This window comes from Chiloscyllium plagiosum, chromosome 5 (assembly GCF_004010195.1).
Source record: "Chiloscyllium plagiosum isolate BGI_BamShark_2017 chromosome 5, ASM401019v2, whole genome shotgun sequence".
In the NCBI taxonomy this organism is placed as follows: domain Eukaryota; kingdom Metazoa; phylum Chordata; class Chondrichthyes; order Orectolobiformes; family Hemiscylliidae; genus Chiloscyllium; species Chiloscyllium plagiosum.
The window spans coordinates 73,717,429-73,739,945 of NC_057714.1; the positions used below are offsets into that span (position 1 = coordinate 73,717,429).

Genomic DNA, 22,517 nt, shown 5'->3' on the forward strand with positions numbered 1-22,517 from the left:
CTCAAAGTGTTATTCAATAGGGAGGATGGTATATGGTAATCAGCAGGCAGCTTCCTTGCCTACATTTAACCTGAAACCATGAGACTCCTTGAAGTCCAGAATCAATGTTGAGGACTTCCAGGAATATTCTCTTCTGACTGTCTATCATTGTGCCACTATCTTTGCTGGGTCTTCCTGCTGGTGGGACAGGACATATCCAGGGATGGTGATGATGGCATCTGCGACATTGTCTGGAAGGCACGATTCCATGGGTTTGACTACGTCAGGTTGTTTCTTGAGTAGTCTGTGAGGCAGCTCTCCCAATTTTGGAGGAGAAAGTGAGGACTGCAGATGCTGGAGATCAGAGCTGAAAATATGTTGCTGGAAAAGCCCGGCAGATCAGGCAGCATCCAAGGAGCAGGAGAATCGACGTTTCGGGCATGAGCCCTTCTTCAGGAATGGCTCATGAAGAAGGGCTCATGCCCGAAACATCGATTCTCCTGCTCCTTGGATGCTGCCTGACCTGCTGCGCTTTTCCAGCAACACATTTTCAGCTCCCAATTTTAGCACTAGTCCCAGATGTTATTGAGGAGGACTTTATACGGTTAACAGAGCTGTTTCTGCCGTTGTCTTTTCTGCTGCCTAGGTTGATGCCTGGTGGTCTGTCCAATTTCACTTCTTTGTTGAGACTGCATAGCGACTGATATAACAGAATGGCTTGCTAGGCCATTTCAGAGAGCATGTCAGAGTCAACTACATTACTGTGGGTCAGGAGTCACATGTAGGCCAGGTGAGGATGGTAGATTTTCTTTTCTAAAGGACATCAGTGAGCCAGATTTTTTTTTAATGACTCTATAATTGGTAATGGTTCCATAGTCATCAGTAGATACTTAATTTCAGATTTTTAAAATTGAATTCAATCCCACCAGTTTCAGAGGATCTAGTGTCATACACAGGCCAGATTAGGTAAAGATGACAATTTATTTTATTAAAAATAGGAAAGCTGTTGGGTTCTTAATGGTAATGCAATAGCTGCTTGAGCCACAGATATTTAACTAACTGAATTCATTATGCATTTTGAACTTGTCTCTCTAGATTGTTAGTCCAGTAACTGTATCCATTATGCAGGTATCAATGTAATATATATTTACAGTAAAAAGCATGTAAGCTTAGAGTATATGATACAAAAACAAATATATTCTGTATGCATTTTACAAGTAAATATAATCATTGAGAGTAACTTTTAATACAGAATGCACAGTCAATACCTTAAATAATAAAACCAATTTGTTTGTTACAGCCTTAAAACGTTTTTATTGTTTTCATAAAATCCCTAATGTAGAAGCAGGCCATCAGCTCATCGAGCCCAGATCTACCCTCCAAAGAGGAGCCCACCCAGACCTGCCTCTGCTTCTCTCATGGTTAATCCACCCATCCCCGGAACACCATGGGCAATATAACATGGCCAATGCACCCAACCTACTCATCTTTGGACGTTGGGAGGAAACTGGAACACCCAGAGGAAATCCACGCAGACACACAGAGAAATGTACAAACTCCACAGAGACGGTTACCTGAGGGAGGAATTGAACCTGGGTCCCTGGCACTTGAGGCAGCAGTGCTAACCACTGAGTCACCGTGCCACCCTTAAATATTCAAGCCTGTCATGAGTAAAATTTAGAATCTTCTGATCCATAGTCAAGTGCGGTATTATTTGGGGAAGTGTTTATATCTCTTGCCATTATCAATTCAGTCAATAAATTAAAGGACAACTTTAAAAATAGCTATTACATCAACAACACCCACCAAGTTGGAACTCCACATTTAGGTCCACTTAGGGTACAGATATGAGGAGAGCAATATTTAAGCAGTCTGTGTACAAAAACAGAAATTGCTGGTGAAACTCAGCAGGTCTGGCAGCATCTATGGGGAGAAAGCACAGTTAATGTTTCAAGTCAGGTGATTCTTCATCACTTGTCCTTCCAGATGGATGTGAGGGACACATTAGCTCTGCTTTCTCACCATAGATGCTGCCACACCAGCTGAGTTGCCAGTTGCACAACATTCCCTTTGATGCTGTACAATTATAAAATACAAGTGAACTGGAATACCGCATATTGTCAGAAAAGAAAACAAATATGGAGCACAATGTTCAAAATAATCTTTTTGTCAGACAGTTTAGAACAAGAAAATGTTAAAATATGATCACTATGTCTCAACATGGTCACTTTGATAGAAAGAGCAGATCATTCTAAGCCCTCAAAATATCTAATGCTGGTATGGGACCATATGTGAAATAACTAAAACCTCCAAAAGAAATCATTTATTTTCTGGTCTTTTTACTGGGAATTATTCTGTTTCATGATCAATCACAAGTCAAGCTTCAATATTGGCTAGTAAAACAGATTAACTCTTATTTGGATACATAAAGGAAACAGTAAAATTTTCAATATGTCAATGATCAGCATGCATGCTGACTGAATATTTTAAAATAATTAGTTATCTCAAATTTTGAAAGGAAAGGAAGACAAGTTTTCTTTTGTAGTATTGTTCTCTCATCATAGCAGAACAAAGCTTTCTACATTTAAATGATGCATTAGGAAATATTTAACAAGAAGAAAGCAGTTCAGAATGTGGGCCCTTCTTTACTGTCCACAAAGACAAACATGTGCTGTGCATGTATCATAACAGCCAACTGCAAGAATTGTTCTTTTGCACTGAGGTTATTAAGAATCTTCTGCCATTCTGGTTAATCTTTCAGCAGTAGCCTGATCTTCCATGACATCAATATTACATTTAGATTCCTTTTTATACCTTGACTTCCATTCCCATCCTCGTCGAATTCTACCTAATCTTCTTGCAAGACATGGGAACAGAAATACTGTTTTGCAAAGCAAAACTAAAGTAGGTAAAAAAACTGCAATGATAAATGTTGGAGGTGTATACCAGACGAAATACTTGAGCTCTACCCACTTTCTCCAGGCATATACCAGAGCATGAAGAGTGCATAGGAATAATGCACAATATCCCATCTTTGACTGAAACACAGACAAAGTACAAAATAATTAATGTGCTCTTAAAAGAATAAAAAAAACTTTTTGAGTATCATAAACAACTTCCATCAATTTGTCACACTAGGATACATACAAAGTAAGCAGTCCTCCAAAATGAATACTAATAGGAAAAGAAACTAATCTTCTGCAATTCCAATCTGAATTTGTTTTTATGTATTACATTATTTTGCATCAGCAAACACATAAAGGTGCTCAAACATTTGCACACAATGCAAATTTATCAGTGGTTGTAACAATAGAGGTTAAATAGGGATGGTTAAATAAAAACTTTCCGTATGCCACGATTCAACCTGTTTTCTTACTGACTTTCCTGAGTAACTATTTTATTGAACTTTCTGATTTAAATGGGGACTTTTGGAGAGTTTCTGGATAATGGATTTGCCCAGTGGAAAATTCAAATTCCTGGGCCGTTCCTTCAGAGTGTGCTACTATGGGAGGTCTTCAAGCACACAATTTCTATCTGCACTAGCATGATGATTGAATGGATAGTGGAAAATCTGGGCCAAAATTTCTGATGAATCTCCTCTATACTGCAATTGGGGAGGATTGTAGGAGCCCCTAACTCTCTGGCATTAACACTTGTAATTGGAAATTCAGCATAATGATACACAATCCAACCCATACCCCTCACTTTATTCCTGTGGTGCTACACATGAATGGTTTGACCTAAGTCATTTTGCATGAGTTATAAAGGTACCTGTATACACTGGAATTCTCTCCAATTTAGTGAATTGCTGACCGAAGGAACTGAAGTCACAGTCAATATAGCAAGAATTGCAAGACCCAAAATTCCTAGAGAAACATAAATTTCCATTCTCCAAACATCGTCTTCAATCCAAGCATCTTCTTGGTTTTGTTTCACCTGTTGCATCAATATACAAATGGAATAATTCCTTATTTATGACAAAAAATCTTTAATATGTCGTAGTTGAAGTAAATGTTTGAGTGTTAAGAAAAGGCCAAATACCAAAAACTTTATTTAACAAAATATACATCATGTCTAGGGGAGTGGGGAGAAAAACATGAAGCTGCCTTAAAAGCAAACTAAATGTGAATTTTGTGTATTGTTCCACAAATTCCATATACCTCAACTGCTTCTCAAATTAGATAATTTCAACAGGCAGCTTTTCAATGTGAATAGTTTTCCTTTTAGAATTTTTGTGATTATTATAATAGGTTTGTAGGTGTGCAGCAGTTATTTGGATCACTTGTTTACCAGAAAGTGTATGTGTGAGGTGGGGGATATGGTTGGGAGCTGACAAACTACTCCCTACAATTAACTTGCAGTTCACATCACTGGTGATCTTGCGCTGGAGAAGAGCAGAGCGATCTATTAAAAGTGAGAATGACAAAAGTGAACAATCTGGGGCTTGTTACAGCTGCCAGCAGCACAACATTAAGTCATTATTTATTGCTGCTGCTGACTTGAAGTCTTGGGAGGGTACTGAGGGTTGAATAAAATATCAAACTAGAATAATATAAGTGGTAGTACCACATGGCTCTAGTACCTGAGCATTTGGGCACTTGTTTGAAGCTGTTGGCATTCTGCTTTCTTGCCTGCTCCATCCGATTTTGGGAATCGCTGTCTGTCTCCAGGCGACATCAGCACTGCTAGTTGGGTGTTGAGCTTGTCTCTGGCCCAATCCAGAGATAGTCATAGTTGTAGAATTATACAGCATGGAAAGAGACCCTTCAGTCCAACTTGTGCATGCCGACCAGATATCCTAAACAATCTCAGTCTATCCAATCGCTTTTCATAACTCTAACCCATTTGCCAGCATTTGATGCTGAAATAGCAGCAAATGGTCAGATTTTGGACATGGTCTAGGATTTAGGTTCTTAAATCTCCGATGGAAAATACATCTCCTAACATTTTTTGTACCTTTTCATCAGTGAAAATATAAGCACTTGAAACACCTATGTTGATTGTTTCTCTGACTTGTCTACTCAGACTGTCAACATTTAATTATTTGTAACATTGCTGTAGATATTTTTAAAATGTTTGTTCTGGAGATCCAAGGTAGCGGCAATCCAGTAGGTCTGCCCTGCTGACCTCTGCACCATAACCCAGGCAAAGTGGTGTATTTACTCTCCCTTTCTTAATTACTATGGCAAAAATCAGCAGCTTTAGATCCCCAGGATTGCTGTGTGTCAGTTTTGCTGATTAAGGAAGATGACCAAGGAAAAGGACAACAAGCAGAGCACTTCCCTGCAACAATGGACACGCCTGGAACCGCATCGCGGCTTCCGCGAATGCCCCAGGGGACTTACCTGTGGAGCTGAGCCTGGTCTTGGAGCTCGTGAAACTCCGAGAGAAGATCGATTCAGCAATGGAGGAGACCCGGGTCAGGATGGAACTGATCTTGGCCATGCTGCAGAAGCATGACCAGGAGATCCAGCGGCACGGGCAGTGTGCGTGGAGGTGGAGCAGCGGACTGCAGCTTCCAAATCCATGGCAGAATCCTCGGCAGGTAGGGTCCAGGTCCTGGACCTTAGTGGAGCAGGTCGACGACTTCAAAAATTGAGGCCATCGGAAGAACATCCACCTGATCGGTCTGCCGGAATGGGAGGAAGAAGGCCAGCTAGTCAGTTTTTTGGAGCAATGGCTCCTGCAGATTTTGGGGCTGGAACGTGGTGCAGGCCAGGTATGGGTCGAGTGGGCCCACCGGGTCACAGTGCTCAGGCCCAGATCGGACCAGCACCCCCACCCGGTCCTAGTTTGACTCCACCACTATAGAGACAAGCAAATGCTGTTGGAAGCTTCCAGAGCACTGGGGAAGAATCCACAAGCCCTGATATAAAAGGGATCAAGAATTATGTTCTTCCAAGACTTTTCTGCCGTTGTGATCCGCAAGAGGAAGGCCTTTGATGAGGGAAAGAGGAGGCTGAGGGACTTGAATATTCAGTATTCTGTAAGATATCCGGCAATATTACATTTCAGCAACGGAGGGCCCGTGTTTAATTTTGACTCATCAGAAAAGGCAAAGGACTTCCTGGGCACCTTAAAATAGACTGGCAGAGCCTGGTCTTGGAGCTCGTGAAACTCCGAGAGAAGATCGATTCAGCAACGGAGGGCCCGTGTTTAATTTTGACTCATCAGAAAAGGCAAAGGACTTCCTGGGCACCTTAAAATAGACTGGCTCAAATAATATAGACAATAGTGTTCACTTTGTTTTTTCTGTGGTTTGCCTGGTTTACCTGGTTTTGTCCTTTTACTATGTAGGGGTCCCCTTTTTCTTTTTTCCCTCTTCTCCCTTCTTTCTCCCCTCCCATTATCCTTTGTTTTTCTATCATTCTATTTTCTTTTCCCTCTCTTGGTATGGGATGGGGCGGGGGGATTGGGGGAGGTGGTTACCAGGATTGCTTAGGGTCAAAGTATAGATGGGACGGGCTGAATGCTCACTTTTAATTTTGTTATAAGATGCATGTAATTTTTTTTAACTTTGTTTTGCCTGGATTTAGGGCGTGGCTTCAGCTAGAAGGAAACATGGAGGCGTTAGTGGGTTGTGTCAGTACTCCCTGTGGGCAAAGGCAAAAGTCTCCTCTTATTTGTTTTATATGTTGGTTCATTGTAGAAGTAGTTGTTAGAAGTTTTGATCTGGTAGGTTTTGTAGTTGTATTCTCAAGTTGAAACGAACTGTTTACTGTTTTCACTCGGCGCGTTATGAGCAGGGCTCTTCCTCCCGGGGGTCACGGACTGTCTCGGACGGCCATGGCTAATAGTTCATTTAAATGGTGCACCTGGAGTATTAAGGGGAATCATTCACTGATTAAGAGAAAGAAGACACTTTCAAGCCTTACTACAAGAAACATCTAACCGGTAAGGAGCACTTAAGGTTACAGCAGGGAAGGTTCGGCTGGGTGATTTTCTCATCCTTTAATTCTAAAAGCAGAGGAGTTGCTATATTCATCCAGAAGAATCTCCCATTTCAGCTGTTAGACTAAATTAAGGATGAATATGGGTGGTTTATGATCCTTATGGAAAGGAGTATGGGATTTTGAATGTATGTTGTCCCTGGCACACCCCCTCAAATTTTTAATGGATGCACTTTCCAGGTTTATGACCTTTGGAGTGTGTCATACGATTACAGGGGGAGACTTTAACCGTCTTATGAACCTCGAGGTAGACAGGATGTCCAGGGGTCTCATGGGCTTATCCCTGCAATCCAGGCAACTGGTGGACCGGAGTGGCTAGCTGGAGTTGTTGGATGTGTGGAGATGTCTTCACCCTGAGGTTAGGGACTTCACCTTTTTCTCTCACTTACACAAGTGCTACACCAGGATTGACATTTTTTTTGCTCCATTGGCCTTTTTGAATTTGGTGCTGTCCTGTAGAATTGGGAACATCACCATTTCTGACCATGCAGTAGTGTACATGGAGGTTAATGCTGGAGGTAATGGGACAGGCTAGTGGGATTGGTGTATAATCCTTTCCTCCTGAAGGATAGCAAGTTTACAGAGTCTTTTTCGCAAAAATTTAAATTTTTAAAAAATTCAGGTATGGCCAGTAACCCATTGGTGCTCTGGGAGACCGCCAAGATTTATGCAAGATATTTGATTATTTCTCACTTGGCGACCCAGGGGCGGCAGAGGGGAGAGCAGCAGTGTATGCTTGAGGCCTGGCTGAGTGCAACTGAGAAAGCATACTTTTACAGACCGTCTGTGACCAAGTTGCAGCAGATTACAGCCCTCAGGGCTGCTCTGAATGCTGCGCTCTCCAGAGGGAGATCTCCTTTGTGAAACAGAGGTTATTCGAGTATGGTGAAAAACTGACGTATCTGGCCTGAAAGAAAAAAGTGATGCCCAATCTATCACACCCATCGGAGAATATGTTGGTACTCTCACTTGCGATTCCAAAAATATTAACATGGCATTCAGGAAACTTCACTCTGAGTTGTACCAGTCGGAGAGCTGTGAGGACAGATTGGCAAACGTGGAGTCCTTTATTAAGACCTTGGACCTCCCAGGTGTAACTTCAGAGAGGCGTCTCTTTTGACTGCCCCTCTGACAATCCAAGAGATACGGGAGGTGGTGAGGCATCTCCAGAGTGGTAAAGCGTCCGGACCAGATGGATTTCAGAGCGAGTTTTATAAAGAGTCTATAAACATGCTGGCTGGGCCAATGTTGGATATGTACAATTATATTTACAGTCAGGACTGCCTCCGTTCCTTTCTGAGAGAAGCAAATATCTCCCTAAATATCAAGAGAGGGAAAGCCCCAGAGGATTGTACTTTGTACAGGGCCATATCATTATTAAATGTAGATTTTAAAATTTTGTTGAAAATGCTGGCATCAAGGTTGGAGAAGATCTTGCCCTCCATTGTAAAGGAGGACCAGACATGGGTGGGTAGGTGGGGGAGGCTCCGTCTTGTTAGAGTACCCAAAGTTGGGGGTGCAATCCAATACCCTTTCAGATGGTCACAGGGAGGCCTCCTGTACTTGGGCATTTTTATCACCCCTGCCTTTGATCAATTATATAAAGCTACTTTTGTGCAGTTGCTAGAGAAGATGAGGTAGGACCTTCAGCACTAGGGGGGGGGGGATCTTCCGATATCCTGGTTGGGGAGAATAGCTCTGGTGAAAATGAATGTTCTTTCTTGTTTATTATATCCCATGCAAATGCTCCCTTTGATGCTGCCCAGGCAGGCGCTACGGAGGCTTAACAGTTGGCTCAGTTCTTTTATCTGGCATCACAGGCGGCCTCTTATTAAGCTTGCCAAATTGCAGCTTCCACAGCTGGTAGGAGGTGTGGACCTTCCAGATTTTAAGAAATATCAATGAAGTTCCTTATTATCCTATGTGGCTGATTGGGCTTGCCAGGACCCGCGGTGAATCTGGTTGGACATCTAGGCTTCCCAGGCAGATTGTCCTTAATACAGTTAAAGCATGGAGAACGATGCGACAAACTGAGGGCAATTTACAAAAAAACTTCCCTTTTTTCTCCCATAGCAGGAATACCAGGATTCTGGCCTGGATCGATGAATTCTGGCTTTAAGCTTTGGGAGTCCAGAGACGTTTTCTGTTTGGGAAACTTATTTGACGGGGAGGTCATGATATCTTTCGAGCAGTTGAGCCAGAAATACGAACTATCTAGGAGAGACCTCTTTTGTTATTTTCAGATTAGGGACTTTATACAGAAAAAGACTACATTAATGGTTCGTCCCTATACGTCTGTGTGGAGAGGAGAGTACTCCGGTCCACAGGTACTCTTTCAGTCAGCACCATCTATCATTTATTAGGAGTGTCTCGAAGGACATGGAGTTGCTGTGCGGCATCTGGACTCAGGAATTGGGGGTGGAGATCTCGTCAGAGGCATGGGAGGATATTTGGGAGAACGAAACAAAGATTTTGATTTGCAATAGGATGCAGGGTATGTCACTGAAGGTACTCCACAGGGCTTATCTGGCATCGGAGTGGCTTGCAAATTTTAAGACAGGAGCGTCTCCAATGTGTCTCAAATGTAAAACAGATATTGGTACTCTGACTCATTGCTTGTAGTCATGCCACAAGCTTCACAGGTATTGGGGCACTATAGCTAGTGTCTTGGAAGGGGTCTTGGGAACCAACGTCAAGGTAGACCTGCTGTTCCCCCTCTTGGGCTTGCTGAATCTCCGCTCTTTGGACACGCATGGGAAGAAACTGTTTAATATTCTTTCATATTGTGCGAGGAAGAACATTCTGATGAGCTGGGTGTCGGAAAATACCCCAGGAATTTCGGGGTGGCGTAGGTTAGTTATGGAGCACAATTCCCTGGACTTCCTTGCAAGTATGGTGCTCCAAAAAATTGAATTCTTTTATAAGATGTGGCGGCCCTTTTTGAACTATATAGGTGCAGACTTGTCAGTGATATTGGTCAGAACTTTTGTGTAGCCGTGAGGGCTGTGTCTGGCAGGCCAGGAGCCCTGAGAGGAAAATTCCCGAACATATATGGGTATGCCAAGTGATGCTCCCGGTAATGGGGAGCTTTGGTGGGGTTGTGCTGAGTGTTGTAACTTAGTTTAATTTGCCTTTGTTCAATTAGATTTAATTTAGTTTTTTTGTGTTTATTTATTGATTGTAGTATGGGTAGGGTTTTATTTTCTTTATTCTTTCTCTTTGCTTTTAAACTGTTTGTGGAGTAGAGTAGTTGTTTGTTTACTGCTATTGTTATATTATAAGATTACTATACTATTTTGTAGTTATTTTATAACTGTAAAAAAATCTAAATCTTTTTCTCAATAAAAATATTTTAAAAATAAATGTCTATCCTACCAGTATAAACAGATTCTCCAGGGATTCTTTCAATCATTCGTTAAATATATGTTCAATTTTTCATAGATTAGGGCCCATTTCCTTCATGACAGCAGTAACTAAACTTTAGAAGTATTCCATTGGCTGCAAAGTGTTTTGAGACCTCCTGTAGTCATGTATGGTATTATATGAATGAAAGTCACTCCTTTCACTTTACTAAAATTCCCAAGATTCTCCTAAAGTTCATCAAGAGCCTGATTGAAATGTCCAAAAATGCCGCCAATGGACTAGGCACTCCATCTTGCCATTTCCTTACTACAGAGAGTTGCAAATCCGTACCATTGCCTAAACCCACGTCACAAACAACCTCCCCCACACTTTTGCATCACCCCTTGGTGTCATGTCCCTGCAAGAATTGCAAAAAAAATCAGAAACACAAAGCACCAAAAAAAACTGAAAGCCCATCTATATTTCCTTGTGAACAAAAACTAATCAAAACAACAGACCACATTGACCATGACTTGTATTTTTTGATACTGTTCTCTGCTTGCAAATCAGCACTCATGAATACATGATGAACAGTAGGACCCTGAGAAGCACAAAGGATCAGAGGGACCTTAGTGTTCATGTCCACTGGTCCCTTAAGGTAGTTTGTTCAGGAAGATAAAGTGGTTGTGAAGGCGTATGGGATACTTGCTTTTATTAACTGAGGCAAAGAGTCTAAGAGCAGGGAGGTGAAACTGGAACTATATAAAATGTTGGATCAGTCACTGCTAGAGTATTGTGTTTACTTTGAAATCACATTTATATGAGTGAAGTGTTTGCACTGAAGAAGATGCCAAAGAGATGTTGCCTGTGTTGGCAAGTTTTAGTTATGAGAAGAGATTGGATAGAATGGGATTGTTTTCCTTAGAGCAGAGGAGTCTGAGGAGGGACATGATCGAAATGTATAAAATGATGAGGGGCATATAGGAAGCAACTTCTCGCTTTGCTGGGAAGGATCAATGACCGGGGCATAAATTTAAATTAGTGGGCAGGAGATTTAGAGGGGATGTGAGGAAAAATATTTTTAAACCAGAAGGTCATGGGAACCTGGAAGTTAGTGCCTGGAGAGGTGGTAGAGGTAGAAACCTTCATAACAATTAGGAAGTATTCAGGTGTACACTTGTGATGTCGAGGCCAAATGCTGGAAAATGGGATTAGAAAATGGGGATTAGTTAGTTGTTGTTTTTCACCAATGCAGACTCAGTGAGTCAAAGGGCATTTTTCTGCACTGGGGTAGACCTCTTTGACTTTTACATTACTGATTCTCTTTTCAGATTTTTCATTCAAAAGGGAATTTTAATTTATCTAAACATATGTTGTTATTTTTAGTTTAAATTTCCTCTGGTCACAATAATGGGCAATAATCCACTCTTCTGGTCCTTGACCATCCTGTATGAGTGAGAAATTATTTGTACTGAGAACTGCTTAAGCCTGATGTATTTTTTTTTGTGTTTAGCAGGCTTACTGATCTCATTCTTCAGTAAGATGCATATATCTTCCAATGTTCAGATCAGGAGGTGGTTAAAGTGTTCCATGAATGTTGAATTCCAGGGTCCAATTGTTTGAAAAGGAGTCAAATACCAGTGGCAAGGAATATGGGCACTGTCGATTGTAACTAGGGACCTGTGTGCACCAGAAACCTCTGAATTGGTGCAGTTGAGGTGTCCCACTGTCATACCAGTTGATTTGACATTATATTTTCTTAAACACAGGACAAATTTTCTTTGTGATGCAGTTTCTGCTGCAAGAAGGATTTAGCACTAGCATCTTTTACTTTTTTAATGTATCTATATAACTGAATATTTTTTCCCATCAATAAATCGCCTGAGGTATTTTTCATCTATTAACCACCACTAGCAAATCTTCCATGTGTTCCAGTCGATTAACTTAAATGCAAGACCCATTCAGGACAACACAAACCATCAATGGTATTTGTACTTTTTAGAAAGGACCAGGCAATCACTTGCAGAGGAAATGGGTTAAGTGCTTATGCTGAGTTTGTGGAAGTTATGTGCTGTGTCTTTGGAGATTTCTTTTTGAGAGCTAGTGCTTAAAAATCAGAGGGAACCCAGAAACTGCTATGTGAGGTATGGAGGCTGTGAGAACAAAACGTTGATACGGAGAAGCTGCTGTTGAGACAATCACAGAATTGTTACGATGTAGAAGGAAGCCATTTGGCCCATCATACCTATTCCAGGTCATTAAATGAGCATCATTACCAAGTAACAATTTCCTACTCTTTCCCTGCATTATTTTTATCAAAATAGTCATCCCATGCCCTCTTGGATGCTCAATTGAAACTGTCTCCACCACACTTCTAGGCAGTGCATTTCATACTCTAACTACTTGCGGAGTGAAAAAAGTTGTTCCCTACTACATTCTTCCTTCTTTTGTACTTCACTTTAACAAATATTTCCTATCTATTAGAGTCATAGAGATGTACAGCATGGAAACAGACCCTATGGTCCAACTTGTCCATTCCGACCAGATATCCCAACTAATTCTAGTCCCACCAGCCAGCACCCGGCCCATATCCCTCCAAACCCTTCCTATTCATATACCCATCCAAATGCCTTTTAAATGTTTCAATTCAACCAGCCTCCACCACATCCTCTGGCAGCTCATTCCATACACGTATCGCCCTCCATGTGAAAAAGTTGCTTCTCAGGTCTCTTTTATATCTTTCCCCTCTCACCCTAAACCTAGGGTGGGCGGCACGGTGGCACAGTGGTTAGCACTGCTGCCTCACAGCGCCAGAGACCCGGGTTCAATTCCCGCCTCAGGCGACTGACTGTGTGGAGTTTGCACGTTCTCCCCGTGTCTGCTCCGGTTTCCTCCCACCATCCAAAGATGTGCAGGGTCAGGTGAATTGGCCATACTAAATTGCCTGTAGTGTTAGGTAAGGGGTAAATGTAGGGGTAGGGGTATGGGTGGGTTTCGCTTCGGCGGGTTGGTGTGGACTTGTTGGGCCGAAGGGCCTGTTTCCACACTGTAATCTAATCTAAATCTAAATCTAATCTAAATCTAAAATTGCCCATAGTGTTAGGTAAGGGGTAAATGTAGGGGTATGGGTGGGTTGCGCTTCGGCGGGGCGGTGTGGACTTGTTGGGCCGAAGGGCCTGTTTCCACTAAGTAATCTAATCTATGCCCTCTAGTTCTGGACTCCCCCATCCCAGGGGAAAGACTTTGCCTATTTACCCTATCCATGCCCCTCAAAATTTTGTGAACCTCTGTAAGGTCACCCCTCAGCCTCCGACGCTCCAGGGAAAACAGCCCCAGCCTGTTCAGCCCCTCCCTTTAGCTCAAATCCTCCAACCCTGGCAACATCCTTGGAAATCTTTTCTGAACCCTTTCAAGTTTCACAACATCTTTTCAATAGGAAGGAGACCAGAACTGCATGCAATATCCCAACAGTGGCCTAACCAATGTCCTGTACAGCTGCAACACCTGTACTCAATAACTCTAACCATTAAAGGAAAGCATACCAAACACCTTTTTCACTATCCTATCTACCTGCGCCTCCACTTTCAAGGAGCTATGAACCTGCACTCCAAGGTCTTTTTGTTCAGCAACACTCCCTAGGACCTTACCATGAAGTGTATAAGTCCTGCTAAGAATTGCTTTCCCAAAATGCAGCACCTCGCATTTATCTGAATTAAACTCCATTTGCCACTTCTCAGCCCAGTGGCCCATCTAGTCAAGATCCTGTTGTAATCTGAGTCTGTCCCCTACACCTTCAATTTTGGTATCATCTGCAAATTTACTAACTGTACCTCTTATGCTTGCATCCAAATCATTTATGTAAATGAGAAAAAGTAGAAGACCCAGGCAATGATCCTTGTGTCTCTCCAGCCTGCTTATGATTTTGAAAACCTCTATCAGATCTCCTCTTAGCCTTCTTCTCTCCAAGGAGAATAGTCCCAACTTCTCCAATCTATCCTCATAATTGAAATTCCTCATTCCTAGAAGCATTCTTGTAAACATTTTCTGCAATCTCTCCAGTGTGTTCAGATCCTTTCCATAATGTGATGTTCAGAACTGTACACAATACTCCAGCTGAGGTCCAATAACTATTATACAAGTTCAACATCACCTTCTTACACTTGTATTCTATAGCCCTATTAATAAACCAAGGATGTTGGATGATTTAGTTGCTGTTCTTTCTAATTGTCCTGCCACACTGAATGATCTGTGCAGATATATACCGGGTTTCTCTGCTGCTTCACCCCCTATTTTGTATTGTTTTTTAATGTTTTTCCTATCAAGATGCATTATCTTACATTTCTCTGCAGCGAATTACAACTATCTCCCCTCTGCCAACTCCATTAATCTTTCTATGTGCTTCTGGAGTTCTGCAATGTCCCCTTCACAGTTCACAACTCTTTTCCCATATCCCTCAAAACCCTTCCTATTCATGTACCCATTGAGATACCTCCACCACTTCCTCAGGCAGCTTGTTTCATATCACCCTCTGTGTGAACATGTTACCCTTCAGATCATTTTTAAATCTCACCTTTCTCACCTTAAACCTGTGCCTTCTAGTTTTGGACTCCACCAACCTTCGGAAAAAGACCTTGGCTATTCACTTTATGCATGTCCCTCATGACTTTGTAAATCTCTTTAAGGTCACCTCTCAGCTTCCAATGCTCCAGGGAAAAAAAGTCCCAGCCTATTCAGCCTCTCCCTATAATGCAACCCTCTACTCCCAGCAACATCCTTGTAAACCTTTTCTGCATCCTCTCAAGTTTAACAACATCTTTCCTGTAGAAGGGTAACCAGATTTTAACACAGTATTCTAAAATTAGCCTCACCAATGTCCTGTACAGCCACAACATGTCATCCCAATTCCTATACTCAATGCACTGACCAATGAAGGCAAGTGTACCAAACACCTTCTTCACCACTCTGTCTACCTGCGACTCCACTATAAAAGAACTATGCACATGGACCTTTGTTTCTCTTTGTTTGGCAAACTCCCTAGGGCCCTTTCATTAACTGTATAAGACCTGCCCTGATTTGCCTTGCCAATGTGTATCACCTCACATTTATCTAAATTAAACTCTATCTGCCACTCCTCAGCCCATGGACCCATCTGACCAAGGTAATGTTGTACTCTGAGATAATCTTTGTCAGTGTCTACTACACAAACTTATTTTGGTGTCATCTGCAAACTTACTAACCATATTTCCTATATTCGCATCCAAATCATTCATATAAACAATGAAATACAGTGGACCCAGCATTGATCATTGTGGAACACCACTGGTCACAGGCCTCCAGTCTGAAAGGCAACCCTCTACTACCACCCTCTATCTCCTTTCGGCAAGCCAACTTTGCGTCAATTGGCTTGTTCCCCCGGATCCCATGTGATCAAACCTTACTAACCAGTTTACATGTGAACCTTGCCAAATGTTTTGCTGAAGCCCATATAGACAACATCTACCGCTCTGCCTTCATCAATCTTCTTCGTTACCGCTAGGACCTCCAGGTCTCTACTGGCAAAGTTAGAATCTAATTAACCTCTCAGACATGGCAATGAACATCAATACATTGTGAAGGGTAATTCCTAACAGGCAGCATTTGAAATGGTGCACAACTAGATTTAAATACGGCACCTGTGGTGTGAATGCTGGAAGTTCCTGGCACCAGCAACAACAAGAACTCAGCCTTTGCTGAGCATGGGTTACCATGCGGCACTGAGGAGGCAGGGTGCACACCTTACAAGACGAGAAGTGGAGAATTGTATGAGAAAAGTCTCCAAGGTTCAAGGAGGGAATCCCTCCATGAAATTCCCCCCAAAACCAACACTTGGCCTAGATGTGGGAAAATACAGTCTATCATAGAGTCATAGAGTCACAGAGATGTACAGCACGGAAACAGACTCTTTGGTCCAACCCGTCCATGCCGACCAGATATCCCAACCCAATCTAGTCCCACCTGCCAGCACCCGTCCCATATCCCTCCAAACCCTTCCTATTCATATACCCATCCAGATGCCTTTTAAATGTTACAATTGTACCAACCTCCACCACTTTCTCTGGCAGCTCATTCCATACACGTACCACCTTCTGCATGAAAAAGGTGCCCCTTAGGTCTCTTTTATATTTTTACCCTCTCACCCTAAACCTTTAGTTCTGGATTCCTCCACTCCAGGTAAAAGACTTTGTCTATTTATCCTATCCATGCCCCTCATGATTTTATAAATCTCTATAAGGTCATCCCTCAGCCTCCATCCTCCAGGGAAAACAATCATGTTGAATGCCTGTCATCCTGCCAGAATGCATTCACTATACACTGTCTATTTCCCCATCTTTAGCCCTCTAATAGCAGAGGAGTCAGATACTGACTGGTCAGGAACAAATTCAATGTTCTGGGTCAGCTGTAGGGTGCATAGCTCTGCAACGGACACTGCACAATCCTGATTGTAGTATAAACGTGTGCAATTACATGAAGTTTTAGAAGGAACTATACATGGAAGCCAAAGTTTGAAAGGGAACATTTGACAAGAACTATCTACTATAAAATGTGCTGATGACCAGTTCCCGCTCCCCCCCCACCCCCACTTCACCCTTCCCTCTCCCAACCAACCAATGCATCCACAGGCCCACTCACCAAAGATGAAAAGGGCATGCATACAATAAAACTTAAAGCCTGAATGGCATGGTGACTCAGTGGTTAGCATTACTGCCTCACAGTGCCAGGGACCTGGGTTCAATTCCAGCCTCAGGCGACTGCCTGTGCAGAGTTTGCACATTCTCCTCATGTCTGCATGGGTTTCCTCCCACAATCCAAAAGTGTGCAGGTTAGGTGAATTGGCCATGCTAAATTGTCCATAGTGTTCAGGGATGAGTAGCTTAGGTGCGTTAGACAGGGGTAAATGTAGAGTAATAGGTTTGGGTGGGTTACTTTTAAGAAAGAAAATAAAACTTAAAGTCACATAACAATATTACCCAGAGGCAATCACCAAGTTCAAACAACAGTTTTGCTGCTGAGACCGTCAGACAGTGGGGCAGGTGGGGTGGGATTGGTGTTGGTGGTTGCTACAGTGACCTACGATTCCTTCACAACATCATTAAACTCAGAGAACAACAACTGTACCCACCATCAGCAAATTATTAGGCCACACACATCCACCATGCCCTCTCACACAGTTGGCTACTATCCAACAATAGTAACCACCCATATAAAAATCTTCTCATTAACATTCTTATCCAAAGAAGATCCACATTTACAAATCAAAATGCCATTGTGCATTTGTTTAGTGCCTGTCCTAGTGTGCCTTATATAGTGCTATCCCTATGTCTGAGGTCTGGCACATAGAAGGCTGCTGACTTTCTCTGGTGAAGTGGAGTGGGTGGCGTGGGGGCTGGGAATAGCAGATGGACATTTAGGGCCTGGCTCGGGACTGCATCAACTCAGCACACCTTGCAGCAGCAATCTGAGACACAAGCACTGGTGAATCAGGTGGTACAGCAAAAATGCTGTCATCCTGACAGAGACCAACGCCCTGTTCCAATGGTGTCCCATTGTGTAGCATCTCTACAATCCTAGTAATCCGCTTGAGGACATATCGCTGGACTTTTGCAAAAGCCCCCTGAGCATTGGGCTCTGCCGCTGCCATGATGGCACCAGCCATGACCTCTCTCTTTCAGTTTGCCTAGAGAGATGTTTCATTTGCAGTCTGTTGGTGAGTACCTTGGTGCCCTCGGGGATGATATACTTGGCCAGCTCCCCGGGCAGTAGCAGGCAGATTGTGGTCTGGATGTCCCAGGAGGAGATGGTCTGCCACTTGCTGCATCAGGTGAGGCAGGACATCTTGCAGGCAATGTGCTCAAAGATGGCATTGGCAATTTTTTTTTTCATAGAATCATAGAAACTCTACAGTGTGGAAACACGTCATTTGACCCAATAAGTCCACATTAACCCTCCATAGACTCAACCCCCCTACCTTATTCCTGTAATCCTACATTTCCCATACTAATCCCTGGGCACCATGGGCAATTTAGCATTTCTATTCCATCTAACCCACACATTTTAGGACTGTGGGAGGTAACCCACACAGACACAGGGAGAATGTGCAAACTCTACACAGATAGTTGCCTGAGGTAGAATTGAACCCGGGTCCCTGGCGCTGCAAGGCAGTAGTGCTAACCACTGTGCCACTGTACCACCCAATAAGTTGATGTCATTCAGGGTGGAGGAGAAGTTGCTGGTATCTGGTATCTAGATGTAGATGCTGTAATTCTCCTTCCAGCTCATCTTGTGCTTCTTCGTGCCTTTAACATTCTTGGTTGCTGTTTACTTGGGACCCTTTTTGGAATCCTGCCCTTGGCTGCCATTTCAGACATATTATGGGTAAAGGTGGAGCTGTACTGAGTTCAGACATCAGGTAGCTTCTGCCAGTACTGCAGCAGAAATTGAGAAAGCAGCTACCAGATGGTCCTTTACATCTGGATCTCTAACAGGGTTAAGTGGAGCTAACAAAATATTCACTCACTTCGGAAGTTAGTGTCCTGCTCACCTGATGGCCCAGCCAGCAACACCCACATTCTGTACTCAAACAAAACATACAATAAAATTAATCATGTATTCAAACTGGGAATTCCAACAGGTTGTTTAGATCGGTTGGCCCAATGTCTTACAGATGGGGATAAAACAATATCTGGATAGATTTCAGAGCCACATAAGTGAATACTCCAAATTAATCTACTGCCTTTGAAAAAAAACACTGAGTACAGATTAACCCGAAGTTAAACAATAAATTCTGGCACAGCAGTGTACATAAGGAACTTTGCAGAAAGAGCAGATTTAACAGTGTGTTAATAATTTATTTGACAAAAGCTAGTAGATGCAGCAATTTTTTTAAGCAATACCATACTGTAATCATGCTCAAGAGTGTCCATGATATTTGAAAACTTGCAAAATCCATACTGGCATTGGAGATAAAATGTCAGTTTGGAAGGCCAAAGGGTGTTCTTTTAAGATCAGGGTGAAGGTCTGTTTCTGAAAGGGAGGGGTTCTGTAGGAGCAGATTTAAACAAAATGTAATGGGATTTAAGTAATTTAGTTTTGACACATGAGAGTATAAACTAAGGAAGATGAACTGAAAAAAAATGACAGAGGTAGAAAAGCAGTGGGGAAGTTTAAAGCAAAGATTAAAAAAAAGCTTCCGAAAAAATTGATTTCTCTAAGGCAACAAAATAAATTAGCCAATATGGAATACTAACTGAAGGAAAAGAAAACAAGCCATCAGCTATGTAGCAAACAAAGAAGGATGATGACAAAATGGAACATAGAAAGTCAAAATTTAAGAAAAAATTGGGAAAACAGACAAGCTGTGAAATTGAATGCAAAAGCAATAATATGAACACACAGAAGTATCAGGAGGGAGAGAACAAAGGATATTGAAGGTAAATTCTCAGATGAAGGCAGGAAAATAGTAGAAATATTAAATAGTTACTTTGGTTCTTTATTTACCAGTGAGATGAACAAAATACCAATGACATTAGAAGGGTTTAAAAAATAGACGTTTGTGAAATTGAAAGTAAGTAAATTATTTCTCAAATGATATCAACAAGGTTCCACATGAAAGACTGTTACACAGGTTTCCAGAAAAGACACAGGTCGTAGGGAGTAATATATGAATAAAGGATTGGTTTGCTGACAGGAAGTAGAGAGTATGGATAAATGGTCTCTTTCAGGATGGCAAACTGTCACTTGTGGAGTTCCACAGGGATCAGTATCGAGTTTCCAACTATTTACAGTGGATACAAATAATTTGGATAAGAGAGCCAAATGTGTAGTCATTAAATTTGATGGTGACATCAAGATAAGTAGGAAAGTAGTTATCAAGATGAGGTTGAGCTTTTGCAAAGGTACATAAATGGTTAAGTGAGCAGGCAAAGTTTTGCAGTTGGAATACAATGTATTTAAATGTGAACTTGTCTATTTGGCAGGGAGTTTGGAAAAACAATAACTATTTAAATGTGTGGGTCCTAGTGCATGAATCACAGCAAGTTTGTATGCAGGTATAACAAGTGATTAGAAAGGACTATTGGTGTTTCTAACAAGGTGAACTGAACATAGAATCGGGGAAGTTTTACTATAACCACACAGGGATTTGAATACACCACATCTGGAGTATCCTGTTTTGGTCTTATTTGAAAAAAATATCTAACTGTTTAGAAGCATTTCAGTAAAGAGTCACTCAACTTATTCCTGTGATGAAGGTCTTGTCTTATGAAGAAATACTAGCCATATCCATTGGAATTCAGAAGAGTGAAAGGTGACCTTATTAAAACATACAACACCTTGAGAAGACTGGATAGGGTGGAGATCAGTGGGATGTTACCTCTTGTTGGTGGGAGACTAAGACTAGGAGACAGAGTTTAAGAATAACAGGGCTTCATTTTAAGACATGGCTAAGGAGAATTCTTTCTTCCGTCGGAGTGTTGTTGGAGTGTGGAATTCTTTTCCCCTGAAGGCAGTGGAGATTGGGTCTTTACAGTTATCCAACACTGAGTTCAATAGATTTCGACAGAAATATGAGTCAGGAATATGGGCACAAAGAGGAAAGTGGAAAGGATATCTCAACCAGCTCAGCTACGAACGTTTTGAATGGTGGAGCAGGCTTGAAGAGCCAAACAACTACTCCCGTTCTTACGAGACCACTATCACATCAGAAAGGCAAGGACATCAGATACGTGAGAACATCACTGGCTGAACGTTCTCCTGCAAGCCACACTAATAAATCCAAAATAAGTTGTAAGCTGAGATTTAACTGAGAATTTAGATTGCTTCTCCTGAAAGAGGGCTATTTTACCCAAATCAGGCAGTCATGGGTAAAATTAAGCCTTACTCCATGATGTGAGCACATAATCTTACTTGATATTTAGACATGGATAATGAGGGGCAGGGGGTGGGAATCTGAGCTATATACCGGTGGTGAGAGTTGATGGAGATGAGGCAATAACAAGAGGTATTGCAGCCAGTGGGAAGGAATTTCCTGGGGAAGAACCAAGGGATCGGTTAAAGTGTGTTTGCTTTAATGCAAGGAGTATCAGGAATAATAGTGATGAGCTTAGAGCATGGATCAGTACCTGGTGCTATGATGTTGTGGCCATAACAGAGACGTGGGGTTTCTCAGGGGCAGGAATGGTTGCTGGATGTTCCATGGTTTAGAACATTTAAAAAGAATAGGGAGGGAGGGATAAGAGGAGGGGGTGTAGCACTGCTAATCAGACAGGGTATCACAGCTACAGAAGTTACCATTGTCGAGAAGGGTCTGCCTACTGAGTCAGTATGGGTGGAGGCCCATAGGCCCCCAATAGCAGCTGCAGGCCCCCCAATAGCAGCAGGGAGATAGAAGAAAGCATAGGTCGGCAGATTTTGGAAAAGTGTGAATGTAGTAGGGTTGTTGTAATGGGTAAAAAGGAGAAAGTGAGGACTGCAGATGCTGGAGATCAGAGCTGAAAATGTGTTGCTGGAAAAGCGCAGGTCAGGCAGCATCCAAGGAGCAGGAGAATCGACATTTCGGGCATGAGCCCTTCTTCAGGAATTCCTGAAGAAGGGCTCATGCTCGAAACGTCGATTCTCCTGCTCCTTGGATGCTGTCTGACCTGCTGCGCTTTTCCAGCTACACGTTTTCAGCTTGTTGTAATGGGTGACTTTAACTTTCCCAATATTGATTGGAACCTCCTTCAAGCAGATGGTTTGGAAGAAGCTGTTTTTGTAAGGTGTGTTCAGGAAGGTTTCCTAACTCAGTACGTTGACAGGCCGATGAGGGGAGAGGCCATTTTGGATTTGGTGCTCGGCAATGAGCCCGGGGCAGGTGTCTGATCTTGCGGTGGGAGAGCATTTTGGTGATAGTGACCACAACTGCCTCACATTCTACATAGCTATGGAGAAGGAGAGAAGCAGGCACTATGGGAGGACATTTAATTGGGGAAAAGGAAACTATGATGCTATCAGACGTGAGTTGGGAAGCCTGGACTAGGAGCAATTGTTCCATGGAAAGGGCACTATAGACATGTGGAGACTGTTTAAGGAACAGTTGTTGCGAGTGATGCATAAACGTGTTCCTCTGAGACAGGCAAGAAGGGGTAAGATAAAGGAACCTTGGATGACAAGAGCAGAGGAGCTTCTCGTCAAAAGAAAGAAGGCAGCTTACGTAAGGTGGAGGAAGCAAGG

The 22,517-nt window shown here is 42.4% G+C and overlaps 1 protein-coding gene across 4 annotated transcripts in view; it reads right to left on the bottom strand.

The window, feature by feature from the left end:
- Positions 1-1,933: 1,933 nt before the first annotated feature.
- LOC122550004 (metalloreductase STEAP1-like) overlaps positions 1,934-22,517 on the bottom strand; it is a 50,046-nt gene continuing 29,462 nt past the window's right edge. For 2 of the 4 annotated variants that reach the window (XM_043690370.1, XM_043690369.1), the window contains exons 4-5: positions 3,751-3,915; positions 1,934-3,017 (exon numbers count right to left, since the gene is read on the bottom strand). In XM_043690370.1, coding sequence (XP_043546305.1) covers positions 2,706-3,017; positions 3,751-3,915 — 477 coding nt within the window. In that variant the 3' untranslated portion in view covers positions 1,934-2,705. Of the gene's footprint in view, positions 3,916-6,137; positions 6,795-22,517 lie in introns of those variants that run through there. The other 2 variants (XM_043690371.1, XM_043690373.1) reach the window with 2 other exon arrangements.